This window comes from Hemiscyllium ocellatum, chromosome 4 (genome assembly GCF_020745735.1).
Source record: "Hemiscyllium ocellatum isolate sHemOce1 chromosome 4, sHemOce1.pat.X.cur, whole genome shotgun sequence".
Classification (NCBI taxonomy): domain Eukaryota; kingdom Metazoa; phylum Chordata; class Chondrichthyes; order Orectolobiformes; family Hemiscylliidae; genus Hemiscyllium; species Hemiscyllium ocellatum.
Window position 1 is genome coordinate 15,695,032 of NC_083404.1, and position 18,068 is coordinate 15,713,099.

The window sequence follows — 18,068 nt, forward strand, 5'->3', positions numbered from 1 at the left end:
GGTAGAGCCCAGTACAATTTTGTGCCATGCCAATTTCAGACAGGGACTTTATGTTACCTGAATTCAAAACAGACAGATGAAAACATAATCATCTTACAAATATGAATGGTAATATAATTATGAAGGCCACAGAGCTAAGGAGGAATCCTGAATTCGGAGGGCTGAATATAATGACTGTGGTGTGAGCTCTGTCCACAAGCCAGAAAGCTGGTAGCAACCCTGCCCTGGCCATTTTTGAAAGCCAGGTAAATTAAATGCCAATTCGGTAGTTAACGGTTTATTTTTACAGCTTCCGTGCCTTTAAAAGTGAGGAGTGCACCCCAAATAATTGCTGATCAACTGGAAGGTGAGCAACTCTTCAGGCTGAGAAATGCCAACTGGGAGCTGGAAGAGAGGGAACTTAAATTGTTCCCACAGCCACTGATTGCCTGTAGTAGAGAAACTGTACTTAGGCTCCAGTGTTCTCATATCAGGCTAATTCCAAGGATAGTCTCAAGACATTAATGGAATCATTCTGTAAACAACCAATCTTACATCAAGCATGTGAAAGATAGCTTCTTTGAGACGGCACAAGAGTACATTAGGTTTTCTGCCAGATCGGTCAGGCCAAGAGGGGGATTGGATTTGTGGTCATGGCTGCATTCCCTGTGGTCCAGGGGTTGTAGACTGCATGTATGTGACTACCATTGGACCCTCAGAGCAGGCACTCATGACCAATAAAGACCTCTGCTTGATCAGTGCTCAAATAATGTGTAGCCACAGCAAAAGGTTCCCCCAAGTGTCTACAAGGTTCTAAGACAGACACACATGCTTCAAATCCTTTGTTCATCAGAAAACATTTGTGGATGGATCCTGAATTCAAAGGTACCCATTAAAGATCCGGTTGCAAAGACCCAGTGAAATCCCCAAAAAAGAGGCAGAGGAAATCCACAGTTGCTGCAATTATGACTGCTGGAGTGGCCATCAAACAAGCATTGGGTTAATTGATGGTTTCAATGCTTAGGCAGTTGGTCTGCTCTGCTCTGCATGACCAAGGCCACTGCAGACATCTCATACTGGTCTCTGAGGTATATCGCCAACTCAGCACTCAGTGTAACTTTGGCATTCACTCACTGTTCTGCATGAAGGTCACCACTCTCTCAGCATGCTAATCTTGCCCGTTTCCTCACTAACTGCAGAAGCAGATCCAGGGTGCCGTCACCAAAGGGAGGAGCCATCCATCCTCTCACTGCAGCCATTCCTCCATAGGCTCACTTCTACTGCACTCTTTTCTCTGTCCTTAACTTGTGCAACCTTTATGACCTTTAAACATCGTGCTGTAAACTGTCGACTGATTCTGGCTCTCACTCACTATCCTTGGCTAAATGCTAGTGGCTACATAATGGAAAATCACTGAAGAAGTCCTGAGACCCTGCTATGCAACTCACAGATCAGCCCTGATTTGACATCAACACATTTGATAAAATCCAGCCCATATTGTTACTTTCCAAATGTGTTGCTCAATTCTCTGTTTGATTCTTGCCCATTTCTTTCCTCTTTCTAACACATGGCAACATCCCTAGCGCAAGTTCTGCAATAATTTTCTGTGCAATTGCTACACAGTTGACCACACCTTTCCCCCACAAACAAAATGATCAAACAAAAAAATTCCATCAAATTACCTCTGATGACAGAATAAGAAAAGCATGCATTAAAATCATTTGTTACAAAAATGGCTTTAAATTGTCAACTGTGTATTAGATTACTATTGACATTTAGTATAAACATATCTGCCATTCTTATTGAAAGGAAATGTTTTCTGTTTTAATAAATTCATTAGGAATACAGATTTTACACTATCATACTCGTGTAGTAATAATACGTTCTTACTCTTTACAGGAAGGCAAATGAAACTTTGGGTGCAAAAATCAAGGAACAAAACCAACTTGTCTCCCACTTAACAGCAGACAAAGTGTAAGCAATCAAGTATCTTAACAACTGACAAAACTGTAGTGCCTGTTAACTTTGTTTTATTAATTAGAAATTAATTAGTATAAATTGAATATTACTATTGAAGATAAAACAGGGCTTGCAAGCTCCTGGTTAAAACAACTTATTTATAGTGCTTTTTACAAATGTTGTTTATAAATTTAATTTGTCAGATGTTGATAATTTTAACAAATGTGTTAGAAACATTTTGTGTCCAGCTGTTGAGATGGTCACATTGAAGGATTTTTTTAAAGACCTATGTGTGTGTAAATTTGCTGATGATTAGATTCCTGAGCCAGATGTTCTACTGATAAGTATGCTATTTATCTGTAAAATAAACCAGGAAGGAAGAATTAGGAAACTTATTCAAACAAAACTAACTGAAGTACTTGGTTATGTATCAACTCACAAGTCGCTTTCACAGGAAATTCTGTATGAACTAAATCTCTTGAGGAATATCATGAAACAAAGTCTATATGTTTTGATTCATATAGCAAAAAACTAATCTAGCTATGTCACTATTTTCAACAGTCAGTCCAGAAATTCTGTACCTCCTTAGATTCTACTCCAAAATCATAACTATAATGTACATTATGAGGTAAAAAAAAGCTCTTTTCCGCCAGGTTAGGTGAGTTGTCCATTCTCTGGAGCATTTCCACAGGTACCTTGCCCACTATAACTTGTAAATTTTAGGGTATGTCCCACGTCATCAGGAATCTTCAAGTAACCAGGGATGTTGCCAGGGCTGGAGGATTGAACTATAGGGAGAGGTTGAATAAGCTGGGGCTGTTTTTCCTGGAGCATCAGACGCCGAGGGGTGACCTTATAGAGGTTTCTAAAATGATGAGGGGCATGGGATAGGATAAATAGACAAGGTTTTTTTCCCTGGAGTGGGGGAGACCAGAACTAGAGGACATAGGTTTAGGGTGAAAGAAGGAAAGTATAAAAGAGAAACTTTTTCACGCAGAAGGTGGTACATGTATGGAATGAGCTGCCGGAGTAAGTGGTGGAGGCAAGTACAGTTGCAACATTTAGAAGGCATTTCAATGGGTATATGAATAGGAAGGTTTTGGAGGGATATGGGCTGGGCGCTGGCAGGTGGGATTAGATTGGTTGGGATATCTGGTCGGCATGGACAAGTTGAACCAAAGGGTCTGTTTTCATGCTGTACATCTCTTTGACACTATGACGCAATAAGCAACAAGCTTAGACAGTTGCAATGGGAATTTCTTCCCTTGACAAAATTCCTATGGAACAGCTAACTCAACAAGAATTTTTGGAAGACAAGTTATATTTTTTTTCCACTGTGACCAGGTTCTAATCCTGAACTATGCCTAGAAAATTAGAAGTTCCCAGCATTCCATCAGGGACCTAAAGTAAACATTGAGTTCCTGATTAGAATATGCAAGGAAAGTACTGTAAGTTTTAGGTGGACACCTATTTAAGGCCAGATTGTGTGAACGTTTTCCAAGGTGTCATTGCATTTCAGAGCTTAGTACTGCAGCATTGGTTATATTTGCATACATTTTCCATCTGGTTCAACATCATTAGATTATTATGCTTGTGAATTTAAAAATATTTTTCAAATTTCTTTAGAAGTTGACTCTAAGAAAGAACTCAAACATTTCTGAATGCAGGCAAATAGCTCTCAAGAGCAATTCAAGCTAATAGACAGGAGAGCCTACCTTTTATCTTAGCCTGCTGGACACACTTTCCTCATTCCTGAAGAAGGGCTTATGCCCGAAACGTCGAATCTCCTGTTCCTTGGATGCTGCCTGACCTGCTGCGCTTTTGCAGCAACACATTTTCAGCAGGAGAGCCAAAGTCCCTTGCATCAAAAACATGATGATGGGAGGAAACAAGCATCCAACAAAATCCAAATGATAAAAAGGGTTATAGTTGGTGCAGCATTAGATGCTTCTTTACAATGGCTTTTCCGATGAAAGTTACAAAATGTACTGTCTACAGTATTGGGCAACTTGAAATATATGCAGGATATTAAAACCATTGGATGTGGACAGCATATTTTGCAGGAATGTTGTCAAGAATGGGAAAGGTAGACAGACAGGAGACTGGGAGAACGCAGCAAGCCAGGCTGCATCAGGAGGTGGAGAAGTCAATGTTTTGGATGTAACCCTGCTTCAGGACAGTCAGGCAGTATACATATTAACACACAGGACCCTGTTTTATGAAGGCAAAAATAATTTATGCATGCATTACACCTTTTTTGTTAGAAGATCAAAAGATTGTGGAGCATGCCAATCTCTGCTGCATTCACATGTTTTTAAAACCAAAATCCACTAGTTTTCATTTAGAGCTTAGCTTCATCCTCAGCAAACTTCTCCAAAATAACTTCAAAGCTATCTTGCTTCTTAAAAATTCTAAGGTGGGTCAAGTTTTCAAGCTTTCCTTATAAGCACATGGTTGAAATAAAACAAATTAAAATTAATAATCACTTTCACCTTAAATTGAATCCAAAATGCTACATTCTAACCCATAATATATTCCAAAAATGGAGACAGTATAACATGTACCACAAAAATTTCTGGTGTATCATCTGACTTGTATAGAATATGGGAAAAAAACTTTGATATGATGTGTGTTATAATTAGAAGACTAATATTTCTTGAATCCAATTCAGAGTCGAGAGTGTGGTGCTGGGAAAACACAACAGGTCAGACAGTTTCCAAGGAGCAGGCGAATCAATATTTTGGGCATAAGCCCTTCATCAGGAATGAGCCGGGGATAAATGGGAGGTAGGTGGGGCTGGGGGGAAGGTAGCTGAGAATGCAATAGGTTGATGAAGGTAGGGGAGAAGGTGATGGGTCAGAGTGGAGAGTGGATGGATAGATGGGAAAGACGATGGACAGGTCAAGAGGGCAATGCCATGTTGGAGACTTGGGACTGGAATGAGGTGGGGGAAGGAAAATGAGGAAACTGGTGAAATCCACATTATTCCCGTGGGGTTGTAGGATCCCACGACGGAAGACGAGGTGTTCTACCTCCAGGCGTCAGGTGGTTAGGATTTGACAATGGAGGAGGCCCAGGACTTGCATGTCCTTGGTGGAGTGGCAGGTGGAATTGAAGTGTTCAGCCACAGGCAGTGTGGTCAATTGGTTCAGATGTTCTCTGAAATGATCCGCAAGTTGGCATCCTGTCTCTCCAATGTAGAGGCAACCACATCGGGTGCAACAGATACAGTAGATGACATTTGTGGAGGTACAGGTAAATCTCTGTTGGATGTGGAAGGATCCTTTTGGTTTGGACAGAGGTAAGGGGAGTGGTGTGGGCATAGGTTTTGCATTTCTGCAATGGCAGGGGATGGTGCCAGGAGTCAGGAGGTGGATTGGTGGGGGGCATAGATCTGACAAGGGAGTCACGGAAAGAATGGTCTTTCCAGAATGCTGATAGGGGTGGGGAGGGAAATATATCCCTAACGGTGGAGTCTGTATGTAGGTGGCAGAAGTGGGAGAAGATGATGCAATGTATGCAGAGGTTGGTGGGATGGAAGGTGATGACCAGGGGGTTCTGTCCTTGTTGTGTTGGGAGGGATGGGGTTCAAGGGCAGAGGTGCAGAAAGTGGAGGAGATGAGCTGAAGGGCATTGTTGACCACATAAGAGGGAAAATTGTGGTCTTTGAAGAAGGAGCCATCTGGGATTTGTTTATGATAGAATTGGTCATCCTGGGAGCAGATACGGTGGAGGTGGAGGAATTGGGAGTAAGGAATGACATTTTTATAGAAGGCAGGGTGGGCGAAGATGTAGTCCACGTAGCTGTGGGAGTCCATGGGTTTGTAGTAGATATCAATTGTTAGTCGGTCACCAGAGATGGAAATGGAGAGATCCAGGAAGGGGAAGGAGGTTTACGAGATGGTCGAGGTGAATTTGAGGTCAGGGTGAAAGGTGTTAGTGGAAAGGTGTTATCCAATTCAGCATAGATTGCCAAATAATTTGTGGATCTATTTTGGCATCACTCCCCATGAGTCTTACAAAATCAGCTTTACATGTTCTTAAAAGTAATTATTTTCTATTCCACTTTGCACTCATAAATATCTTAAAAATATATGAAAGAAGTTGTTTCAAATGAAAAAGACACAAAAGATTAAATTTTTGTACTGTATGCTCAGATGATACAGTACAAAAACAGGCCATTCATCTCAATCTGTCCAGATTGACATTTTGAGTTCCAGTTCAAGATCTCTTTGAAGCTTCATCTAATTTAATCGGGACAATCCTGTATTTCTTTCTCCCTCATATGTTTGTCTAGTTTCTCCTTAAGATGCATCCATTCAATTCATCTTCATGAATCCCTGTGACCACAAGTTCCACATTGACACTATTCTCCGAATAAAGTTTCTTCAAAGTTCCCTGTTTATGACTACCTTATATATTTACGGGCCAGATTTTGCAAAAACTGGCAATCTCACGTATATTGCCACTCCACTCCAAGAAATGAAAACTCTCTGCATTTTTTACAGGAGATTCCAATCGAAGCTCTTTCACAAATATGGAACCAAGCTTCCAATCTGACAGACCCCTTATAATGTAGAACAGGCTGGAGAAGGAGAGTACATCCCTTTTTCATGTCATAATCTGAAATTTAAAGGTGCAGATCACAGAATGTCACTTTGAAAGCTGCTGTTAAAGGGCTAGAATGTACGATAAATGTGAGGTTTGGACACCAGAAGGTTGTGTGCTAGATAAGTGGGACGGGGTGAGGTGCACGGTGTTTGGAGGGGGGCGAAACACAGTTGGCATGGGAGGCTGGTGAATATGGTGTCACGTGAGTACATTGCCACAGAGTAGGATGACAATTAGTTAGGGAGTAAGGAGGCCAGTTGGTTTGGGTGCTGGGACAAGGGGACCAGTTAGGTGCAGATATGTTCAGTGTAAGTTGGGATGAGTAGGAGGTATGAGGCCTGAGTAGGGAAAGGAAATTGTGAGTGTCAGGCAACAGGAGGAAGGATCCTGTCTCCCAGGTTAGGAAGGGAGGTGTCAAGTTCACAGGGTGCAATGCCAGTGGTGGAGAAGAGTGTTTAGGTCCTAAAGGAATTAAGATTTGCAGGGGCAAATATCAGAACCAGAGAGAAGTTTGGGGGTATCAAGTCAAGCAGAAGGAAAAGTAGGGAGAGGCAGTGTGGAAGCAGGGAAGTCGGGGCCAGAGCGGAGAGTGTAGGATCCCAGGCATAGAAGGTGGGTATTGGATCTCAGATAGAGGAGGAGTGCAAGGGTCCTGGGGTAGGTGTAGTTAGGAATATGAGAAATAAGTTGGCAGTTCAGTTTAATAGTTGCTCAAGTTTTTGATTTAATAGTCTAACTTTTCCTGAGTGATGATTTACTTCAGCAGAACCCTCCAAATTTCTCAATTTAAATGGATGCTTTCAGAGGCTTCTAGGCATAAGAGAATTGCCCAATGAACTTTTCAATTCCCTGAACAATTCCCTGTTGTGATTCTACAAGTTCCATGTGCGCTACTCCCATCTACTCTTCAGAAATATTACCTGGCTTTTGGAATACCTGAGCCAACAATTCTAATTTTACTCTTTCCAATAAATGGAAACATTCTCTCTGTATTCCTGTATCGAATATTTCTAGTTTTGGACTCCCTTATCCCAGGGAAAAGACCTTGTGTATTTACCCTATCCATGCCCTTGTGATTTTATAAAAATCTATAAGGTCACCCCTCAGCCTCTGACATTCTAGGTAAAATAGCCCCAGCCTATTCAGCCTCTCCCTGTAGCTCAAACCATCCAATCCTGGTAACATCCTTGTAAATCTTTTCTGAACCCTTTCAAGTTTCACAACATCCTTCCTATAGCAGGGAGACCAGGATTGAATGTATTATTCCAAAAGTGGTGTGTGGGAAGGTGGGTGAGTCAGCTGTTGGGTGGGGGTTTTGAGCATCGATGGGAGGGTGAGGGTTTCAATAGTGTATCAGGAGTCAGGAGTAAGAGCAGATTTTCATTTCTCTGACTTTTCTTCGTAATTATTGAGCTAAGTAAATTGGGCCCTCCAAACTCTCTGGCTCTAACTCAGTCTTGGGACTGTTTTTGAGAGTCCCAGATGTTGGGTCTTTGCCCATCTGAAATATCAATTTCATGCGCAATATCCATGGAGTCAGCAGCATTAGGATGTCTGTATGCTCCTAACGGCACCTCTACTCTGTGTTTTAGCAATCACTATTTTCTTATCGGAATATCTGGGCAATTATGACAGCTTATCAAAGATAAATCACATCTGTTGCATTGCCCATGACTTGTCTCACTAATAAGTCTTCAAAGAATTCAATGAAATAGACAGAGGAAGATTTTCTTATTTAAAATAAGTGCTAAGTATTCCTGATGATATTTTGCTCTCAAGGGATCGTTCCATTTTCTCATTGAGTTGGGATCCCATTATTTTTCCTACAATTGACGTTAAGCAAATTAGTCTGTGGTTCCCTGGACATGTTCTACCTCAATTTTTAAGTCTGACATTAGCTAAGCTCCAGTCTTCTAGTACAATAAACTGTGATTTTGAGCTATATTCAAACAAATTTTTATATAGATCATTTTAAAATGTGTCTATACAATCACTTTCGACCATGGATTTTATCCTTTTTAGAATTTGATTCATTTATTTAATATTTTGCTTTATATATAAAGTATTGTTATAATGTTTTTGATCTCACTTTCCAATGTTATGTACTTTCTCTTGGTAAATATTGATACTTTTGCCATTTTCAATCGCTGCCTGTGATTTTATCATTTCCATCCCTGACTGGTACTTTTCCCGTTGCAACTATCTTGTTTTGATATATGTGCCTGTAAAATATTTTATTTTTGTCTAATGTACTTTGCTAAATTAATTTTAGAAGAACATAACAAATAGGATCATGAGTGAACTTCGATCCCAACTCCACTTTTCCATTCGATCTTCAAATCCCTTGATAACCAAAAGTCTATCGATAACATTTCTAAATATATTTACCAACTAAGCATCCAGAGCACTGTAAAATTCATAACTCTGTGAAAATAATCTCATTTCTAAATGGCTGGTTCCTTTTCCTGAGATTATTATCCCTTCTTCTAGACTCTCCAGCCAGGAGAAACAGGCTCTTAGATTTATGCTGTCAAATTATCTCTCATTCTCTTAAACTCCAGAGAATATTGGTTCTTTCTATTCAATCTGTACTCATTGGACAGTCCTTTTATCCCAGAAATCAAGTCAATAACCAGAATTGCACACAAATTCCCACTTAATCTCAGCAAACTGCTACATAGTTGTTGCAAGGACTCTAGGGGAAAACCTTGACTTAGGAGGGAAAATGGACAGTGGAATTGTAGTGGACAGTAACCCACAGGTGTTGGTAGCAATGTGGGTAGCTTACAAATTCAAGTTGCTTGCCAATTTAAATGATAGCAGCATGCAGCCCAATTCTAAGCACAATTCTGAAAGTCCCATGCCTCAGTAACAACTTAAAGGCTACCTACTTCCTGAAGTGCATTTCGGCTTCAACAGTATTGGAACTGGTTACATTCAATGAGATCATGGTTAACCTGATAATTCTCAGCTCCATTTTTCTGCCTTATCCCATAGCCCTGAATATGTTAAAAATCTGTCTATCTTCACCTTGAGCACACTTAACAACATGGTCTCTACAACTGTACACAGAAGCAAATTCCACGGATTCACTATCTCTGAGAAGAAATTCTTCCTCATCTCTATCTTAAATGAATGACTCCTTTCTCAGAGACCATGCCCTCTAGTCCTACACTCCTGCATCTATCCACTCAAGTCCCCTAAGAATCTTACATGTTTCAATGTGCTTCATTCTTCTGAACTCCAATGAATGCAAGCCTAAATTAAATGGGTAGCACGGTGTCTCGGGGGTTAGCACTGCTGCACTCATAGTGCCAGGGTCCTGGGTTCAATTCCCACCTCAGACGACTGTCTGTGTGGAGCTTGTACATTCTCCCCGTGTCTGTGTGAGTTTCCTCCTACAATCCAAAGATGTGCAGGTCAGGTGACTTGGCCATGCTAAGTTGCCTATAATGTTAGGTGCATTAGTCAGGAGTAAATAAGGGAATGGGTCTAGCGTGGTTAACTCTTCAGAGAGTTGGTGTGGACGTGTTGGGCTGAAGGGTCTTTTTCTATACTGTAGGGAATCTAATCTAATCTACCCAGCATTTGCTCATAAGAACTGCCCACAACTCCACTATATCTCTCATTAGATAAGGAAAGTGAAACTGGTCAAGGTATTCCAGATGTAGTTTGACTAGTGCCTTATATAGTTTTAGCAAGACACCCACATTTTGTATTCTATTCCCTTTGAAATAGACTTTTTATTTGGATTCCTTATTACTTGCTGAACTTGGATGCCACTTTTTTGTGAGGACCCCCAAATCCCTAATAGTTACAGCTTTCTGTACGCTTTCCTCATTTAATTAATATTCTGCTTTTCTATTCATCCTGCCAAAGTGCATAACTTCACATTGTATTCTACCTGTAAATTTTATAGCCACTCACAGAAACAGTTTCTCTCAATTCTTGGTAATAACAGCATCACCATTTGCCTTCCAAGCCATTTTTAAGCTATATACAACTAGCAAGAATACATCCACTTCGATCATCCAAGGTCTTAATATATATTTAAGGAATTGTTCTCCAAGCACTTATCCTTATAGCACATCATCACAAAATGTCTCATTTATCCCAACACGCTGTCTTCTGTTAGTTAGCCAATTCTCAACCCATGCCAATATAGCAACCAACAGCATAGGCTCTTTTTATATCTGGTATCTTATCAATTATCTTTGGAAATCCAAATATTTACATCATCTATTCCCCTTTAATTACTTTACTTGTTACCTCCTCAAATAACTCCAGTGAATTTGTCAGGCATGATTTCTGCTTCATACAGTCATGTTAACTTTGTTTGCTTATGTTACCTCTAAATGCTGTGCAATTATATCCTTTGCAGTAGACTTTAACATTTTCCCATGTTAATTAAGTAAAGTGGACTTTAGTTTCCCTTTCTTGTCTTCTTCCTTTTTGAATAAGGGTGTAACATTGGTAGTTCACTGATTTTTAGGGACTTTTTCAGAATCTACAGATATTGGTTTGCCTATTACTTTTTATTTTCCCATGGTTATTGGATTCTTATTTCTCTCCCTTCCCACCTTGAGCTCACGGATTATTTAGGATTTTTGGAATGGCCCTAACGTTCTATATCGTAAGGATTGAATTAAAGTATTTATTGAACTTCTCTGTCATTTCCTGGTTCCTGCCCTCAGAGGTTCTAAACTACCCATTCAGTTCTTGATAATCTCAATTTATGTGTGATCTATGACCCCCAGCACTGACCTCTGTGACATTCCACCAGTTATAGGTTGGCATTCTGAAAATGTTTACTTTTTCTTTACTTTATGTCTTCATTTAGTTTTACAGAATGGTTTCCCTGAAATTGTTTGTCCTTTTGTCTTGTATGTCACCAGAAATATTCACCTTTGTTTTAATCATAGAAGTGAACGATAATAATAGGAGTTTTTTGGTAATTGAGGCATTCCGGCTGAAAGCTTCATTCAACAGATCCAATGGGAATGATTGAGGGTGATGAAATTGATAGTTTCAGTGAAGATATTGAAATGTGGATATTGATGAATGCAGAATGGTAAACATTGTTTACATGGGCATTAGCAAAGCCTTTGACAAGGCTCTGTATGGTGGACTGATTAGTAATATTACATTGCATGGAATTCAGGGTGAGAACCTCATCACCTCAGGAGATCTCCCACCCACAGCTTCCAACCTCATAATCCAGGAACCCCGCACTGCCCGGTTCTACCTCCTTCCCAAGATCCACAAGCCTGACCACCCTGGCCGACCCATTGTCTCAGCGTGCTCCTGCCCCACTAAACTCATCTCTACGTACCTCGACACTGTCCTATCCCCCGTAGTCCAGGAAGTCCCCACATACGTTCGAGACACCACCCACGCCCTCCACTTCCTCCAAGACTTCCGTTTCCCCGGCCCCCAACGCCTCATCTTCACCATGGATATCCAATCCCTCTACACCTCCATCCGCCATGACCAAGGCCTCCAAGCCCTCCGTTATTTCCTCTCCAGACGTCCCCAACAGTACCCTTCCACCGACACTCTCATTCGTTTGGCCGAACTGGTCCTCACCCTTAACAATTTCTCCTTCAAATCCTCCCACTTCCTCCAGACCAAAGGGGTAGCCATGGGCACACGTATGGGCCCCAGCTATGTCTGTCTCTTTGTTGGCAACGTAGAACAGTTGATCTTCCGTAATTCTCTTCCTCTGCTACATTGATGACTGCATTGGTGTCACCTCGTGCTCCCGCAAGCCTGACCAATTGAGGTTGAGCAATTCATCAACTTCACCAATACATTCCACCCTGACCTTAAATTTACCTGGATCATCTCTGACACCTCCCTCCCCTTCCTGGACCTCTCCATCTCCATTAATGACGATCGACTTGACACTGACATTTTTTTACAAACCCACTGACTCCCACAGCTACCTGGATTACACCTCTTCTCAACCTACCTCTTGCAAAAATGCCATCCTGTATTCCCAATTCCTCCACCTCCGCCATATCTGCTCCCAGGAGGACCAGTTCCACCATAGAACACACCAGATGGCCTTCTTCTTTAGAGACCGCAATTTCCCTTCCCACGTGGTTAAAGATGCCCTCCAACGCATCTCGTCCACATTCCGGACCTCCGCCCTCAGACTCCACCCCTCCAACCGTAACAAGGACAGAACGCCCCTGGTGCTCACCTTCCACCTTACCAACCTTCGCATAAACCAAATCATCCGCCGACATTTCCGCCACCTCCAAAAAGACCCCACCACCAGGGATATATTTCCATCCCCACCCCTTTCCGCCTTCCGCAAAGACCATTCCCTCTGTGACTACCTGGCCAGGTCCACGCGCCCCTACAACCCACCCTCCCATCCTGGCACTTTTCCCTGCCACCACAGGAACTGTAAAACCTGCACCCACACCTCCTTCCTCACTTCTATCCAAGACCCTAAAGGAGCCTTCCACATCCATCAAAGTTTTACCTGCACATCCACTAATATCATTTATTGTATCCGTTGCTCCTGATGCGGTCTCCTCTACACTGGGGAGACTGGGCGCCTCCTAGCAGAGCGCTTTAGGGAACATCTCCGGGACACCCGCACCAATCAACCACACCGCCCCGTGGCCCAACATTTCAACTCCCCCTCCCACTCTGCCGAGGACATGAAGGTCCTGGGCCTCCTTCACCGCTGCTCCCTCACCACCAGACGCATGGAGGAAGAACGCCTCATCTTCCCCCTCGGAACACTTCAACCCCAGGGCATCAATATGGACTTCAACAGTTTCCTCATTTCCTCTTCCCCCACCTCACCCTAGTTCCAAACGTCCAGCTCAGCACTGTCTCCATGACTTGTCCGGACTTGTCCTACCTGCCTATCTCCTTTTCCACCTATCCACTCCACCCTCTCCTCCCTGACCTATCACCTTCATCCCCTCCCCCACTCACCTATTATACTCTATGCTACTTTCTCCCCACCCCCACCCTCCTCTAGCTTATCTCTCCATGCTTCGGGCTCTCTGCCTTTATTCCTGATGAAGGGCTTTTACCCGAAACGTTGATTTCACTGCTTCTTTGTTGCTGCCTGAACTGCTGTGCTCTTCCAGCACCACTGATCCAGCATCTGCAGTCATTGTTTTTACCTCTTCAGGGTGAGCTTGCTAGTTGGGTATAAAACTGGCTTAATGGCAGGAGATAGAAAGTGAAAATGAAGGGTTATTTTTCAGATTGGAGGCCTGTGACTAAAGGTGTTCTACATGGATTCGTACTGGGTCAATTTTTCTTTGTCATTTATATAAATGATTTGGATGAGAATATAGTAAGCATTGTTAGTAAATTTGCGGACAACACTAAAATTGGGGGAAGAGAAGAGGTTATCTAAGATTACAAAGCGATCTGGATCAATTCGGTCAATGGGCTGGAGTGGTAGGTGGAGCTTAATTTGGGTACATGTGAGGTGTTGCATGTTGGTAAAACAAACAAAGGCAAGATTTACACAATTAAAAGTAGTTGAAAAGTGAAGCGCTGGAAAAACACAGCAGGTCAGGCAGCATACGAGGATCAGGAGAGTCAACAGACCAGGCATCAGGAATGTGGGGAGGGGGTTAAAGGAGCTGAGAGATAAATAGGAGGGTGAGGGTAGGGGTTGTGTGAGGTAGCTGGGTAGGAGAAAGGTAGACGCAGGTAGGCAGTGATGGTGATAGTTCAGAGGGGAGGGTGGAGCGGATAGGTGGGAAGGAAGATGGACAGGTAGGACAATTCAAGAGGGTGATGCTGAGTTGGAGGGTTGAATCTGGGATGAGATGGTGGGAGGAGAGATGAGTAAACTGTGAAGTCAATGTTGATGTTGTGTAGTTGGAGCGTCGCATGGCAGAAGATGAGGCGTTCTTCCTCCAGAAGTCAGGAGGTTTGGATTTGGTGGTGGAGGAGGCCAGGACTTGCATGTCCTTGGCGGAGTGGAGTGGAGTTGCAGTGGTTGGCCACAGGGCAGTGGGTTTGTTTAGTGCCTGTGTCCCAGAGATATTCCCTGAAACGTTCCGTGAGTTGACGTCCTGTCTCCCCAATGTGGAGGAGACCACATTGACGGCAACAGACACAGTAGGTGAGGTGTTTGGATAGGCAGGAAAATCTCTGCCTTGGGTAATGTTGTAGAACAGAGAGACCCAGGAGTTCAGACACAAAATCTTTTGAAATTTGCATCACATGTAGATGGGATGATAAAAAGGCTTTTAGCATGCTTGCCTTCATTGTTCAAACCTTTGAGTATAGGAATTGGGACATTATGTTGCAGTTGTACAGAATGTTGGTGAGACCTCTTCTGGAGTACTGTGTCAGTTGTGGACTCCCTGTTGTAGGAAGGATATTATTAAGCTGGAGAGGGTGCAGAAGAGATTTACCAAAATGTGCCAGAAATGGTGATTTTGTGTTAGAGAGGCTGGATAGTCTGGGACTTTCTTCATTGGAGCGTAGGAGATTGAGAGGTGATCTTATAGAGATTTATAAGATCATGAGGGTATACATAAGGTGAGTGGCAGGTGTCTTATTCTCAGGGTGAGGGATTTCAAGACTGGGGTTAAGGTGAGAGGAGAAAGATAAAAAAAAAATGAGGGGCAAGTTTTTTACAGAGAGTCATTCATGTGTGGAATGAACGTCCAGAGGAAGTGGTGGATATGGGTACAGTTACAATGTTTAAAAAACATTTAGATGTATACATGAATAAAAAGTGAGTGGAGGGATATGGACCAAATGCTGGCAGGTAGGAGTAGTTTAGTTTGGGATTATGGTCAGCACGGACTGGTTAGACTGAAGAACCTGTTTCCGTGATGTATGACTCTATGTGGCTCCTAATTAAATCACTGTGAAAACACCATTTATAAAAAGTCCAATTTAATTTCAAACTATCATTTCACAGACTTTTACAGGAAACCATTGGTAGTTTAAGTCAAGAATTGAAGAAAATAAAAACGGAATTAGAAGAAAAGAAAAATGATACAGAACAAATCTGGGTATGCTAAATAAATCTTGCTATTCTCTTTGTGTTGTTTGATTACAAACAGTTATACTTGCAACTGGTTTTGTGGTACTAAAAAACTACATTAATCTATGTACTTGTCATCTATCCAGTCCTGTTAAAAGCTGCTTAAGTTATGTGTGGCATGGTGGCTCAGTGATTAGCACTGCTGCCCTGCCTTACAGTGCCAGGAACCTGGGTTTGATCCCAGCCTCAGGCAACTGTCTTGTGTAGTTTGCGCGTTCTCCCCATATCTGTGTGAGTTTCCTCTCACAATTCAAAGATGTGCAGGTCAGGTGAATTGCCCATGCTAAATTACCTATAGTGTTAAGTGCTTTAGTCAGAGGGAAATGGGTCTGGGTGGGTTAGTCTTCAGAGGGTCAGTGTGGACTTGTTGGGCTGAAGGGCCTGTTTCCACACTGGAGTCAATCTAATCTTATTAGTAACTCTAGTGTAATTCTTACATTTCACTTGAATAAACATATCTATTTCTTAACTAGTCATAGCTGATATATCTAGATAGTCAAGGGAATTCCATTCTTTCATCAGTAATTTAATAAAGTTTTGTTTTGATAAATCAACATTACTGAAATTCTGTAACTACTGCTTTTGCCCTTATATGCAAACTCAAAACGTTATTGTCTATTAAATAGGCATTACAGAATCATTCTGCCAATCAGCAGATACTGCTCAATCAACTCAGAGGTCTTCTGGAAGATCAAGAGTAAGTACTTGTATCATTTGCATGTCTTCTGCTACATCACAGCTGTTCACATGAAATCCTTTCTTAGCATACTGACAGTTCATTTGCTACAATGATATTGTAGTCATTTGGTATTCCAGAACTCATGTTGCTAATAAACACACACTTTGTTGAAGCCTTTCATCTTGCACTCAGAAGGATATAAAGGGGAACCAATGGGTGTAATACATTTGGACTTCCAAAAGGCTTTTCACAAGATACGATACATAGATAACTGCTGAGGGTGTCGGAGAATAGAGGATTGGGAAGATAATAGAAGACACAACGTTGAGCAAAGGGGGGCATTTTCAGGATGCCAACCTGTAACTGGTGGAATGTCACAGAGGTCAGTGTTGTTTGCCATCCATATTATAACATGCATGAGAGAAATGAATATACAAGAGCCAAGTTTGCAGGTAACATAAAAATAGTTGAATCAGAGGTTGGGTGTTGAAGCCTGAACACATTTAGGCTGACATTTCAGTGCAATACTAAATATTTATTGGGAGTGGTCCAAATTGGGAATGCCAAAGATCTGCTAGAACTTTTTGGACAAGTGAAGAATTATTTTATGAGATACTTGAGGGCAGCAGGACAGACTAGCTAAGGTGGCTAAGAAGATAGATGAGATATTTGCCTTTCGTAGTCAAGGCATGGAATACAAGAGCAAGGAGATTATGCTGGAGCTGTGTGTAACATTAATTAGGCCACAGCTGGAGTACTGTGTTCAGTTCTGGTCATAATACTGTGGGAAGGATGCGGTTACATTCAAGAGGTACAGAAGAGATTCACCAGGATGTTGCTTGGGCTGAAATGATTAATCTATAAAGATACTAAACAGACTGTGGTTGCTTTCCTTAGAGCAAAGATGTCTGGGGTGATCTGAAGTCTAGGATTTGAGGTTCATTGATAGGGGAAATTGGGAGAAACTTTTAATAGGAACAGGAATAGGAAATTTAACCCCTTCGAGCCTGTTCTGCCCTTTTCTCTTTAGTAGAGGCGTCAAAAACCAGAGGCACAGTTTTAAGGTAAGGAGCAGGAGATTTAAAGGGGATTTCATCCAGAGCATATATGGAGTTCTCTGCCTAAACAGATGATAGAGGAGGTAACCCTCAAGACATTTAAGAAGTGTTTAGATATGTACTTGAAATTCCATAGCATACAGAATATAGGCCATGTATTGGAAAATGGAATTGACAAACATAGATGCTTGAATACTGGTGTGGGCACGATGAGATGAACGACCATTTTTCCTTGCTGTAAAACTTTCTTCTTCTCTGTCTATGACAAAAGCACAAAGCTCTCCCAATGTTCTGATTAGAAATCTTCTTTCAGCCAATGCTGCCAAGATTTTTTAGTCATTCATTCATTCATATCCTATTTGTAGGTTATTTCTTTGCCATATTCAATTCAATGTTGGTTCGGTTGCTTGTTGCACAGTCACTTTAATAGTTTTTTTTGGAACATTTGCCATGCTCAGTGAAGTATGTTGCTCATATTCCCTTTATTAGTTTCAGAAAATAAATGTTTTGAAAAAACCGTGGAAGTTCACTTTGTTGTATTCACCATGATAAAGTTCTGATGCAGTGTTTAGTGTACAAGGATGCTCACATTACTTGGAGTATTAGGGGAGACTCTAAAGTTTGACCAGCTGGAGTAGATGGTGCAAGGGATCCTGGTGGTGGGCACAAAAGCATGTCAACCTAATTGATAGACTTGATTCCCAGTCAGGCAGGAAAACAGGAGAAGAGTTATGGC

The 18,068-nt window shown here is 41.8% G+C and overlaps 1 protein-coding gene across 1 annotated transcript in view; it reads left to right on the forward strand.

The window, feature by feature from the left end:
* LOC132815300 (polyamine-modulated factor 1-binding protein 1-like) overlaps positions 1-18,068 on the forward strand; it is a 318,458-nt gene that overhangs the window by 236,894 nt on the left and 63,496 nt on the right. The window contains exons 19-21 of the mRNA XM_060824144.1: positions 1,879-1,953; positions 15,470-15,563; positions 16,222-16,292. Of these exons, the coding sequence (XP_060680127.1) occupies positions 1,879-1,953; positions 15,470-15,563; positions 16,222-16,292 (240 nt within the window). The remainder of the gene's footprint in view (positions 1-1,878; positions 1,954-15,469; positions 15,564-16,221; positions 16,293-18,068) is intronic.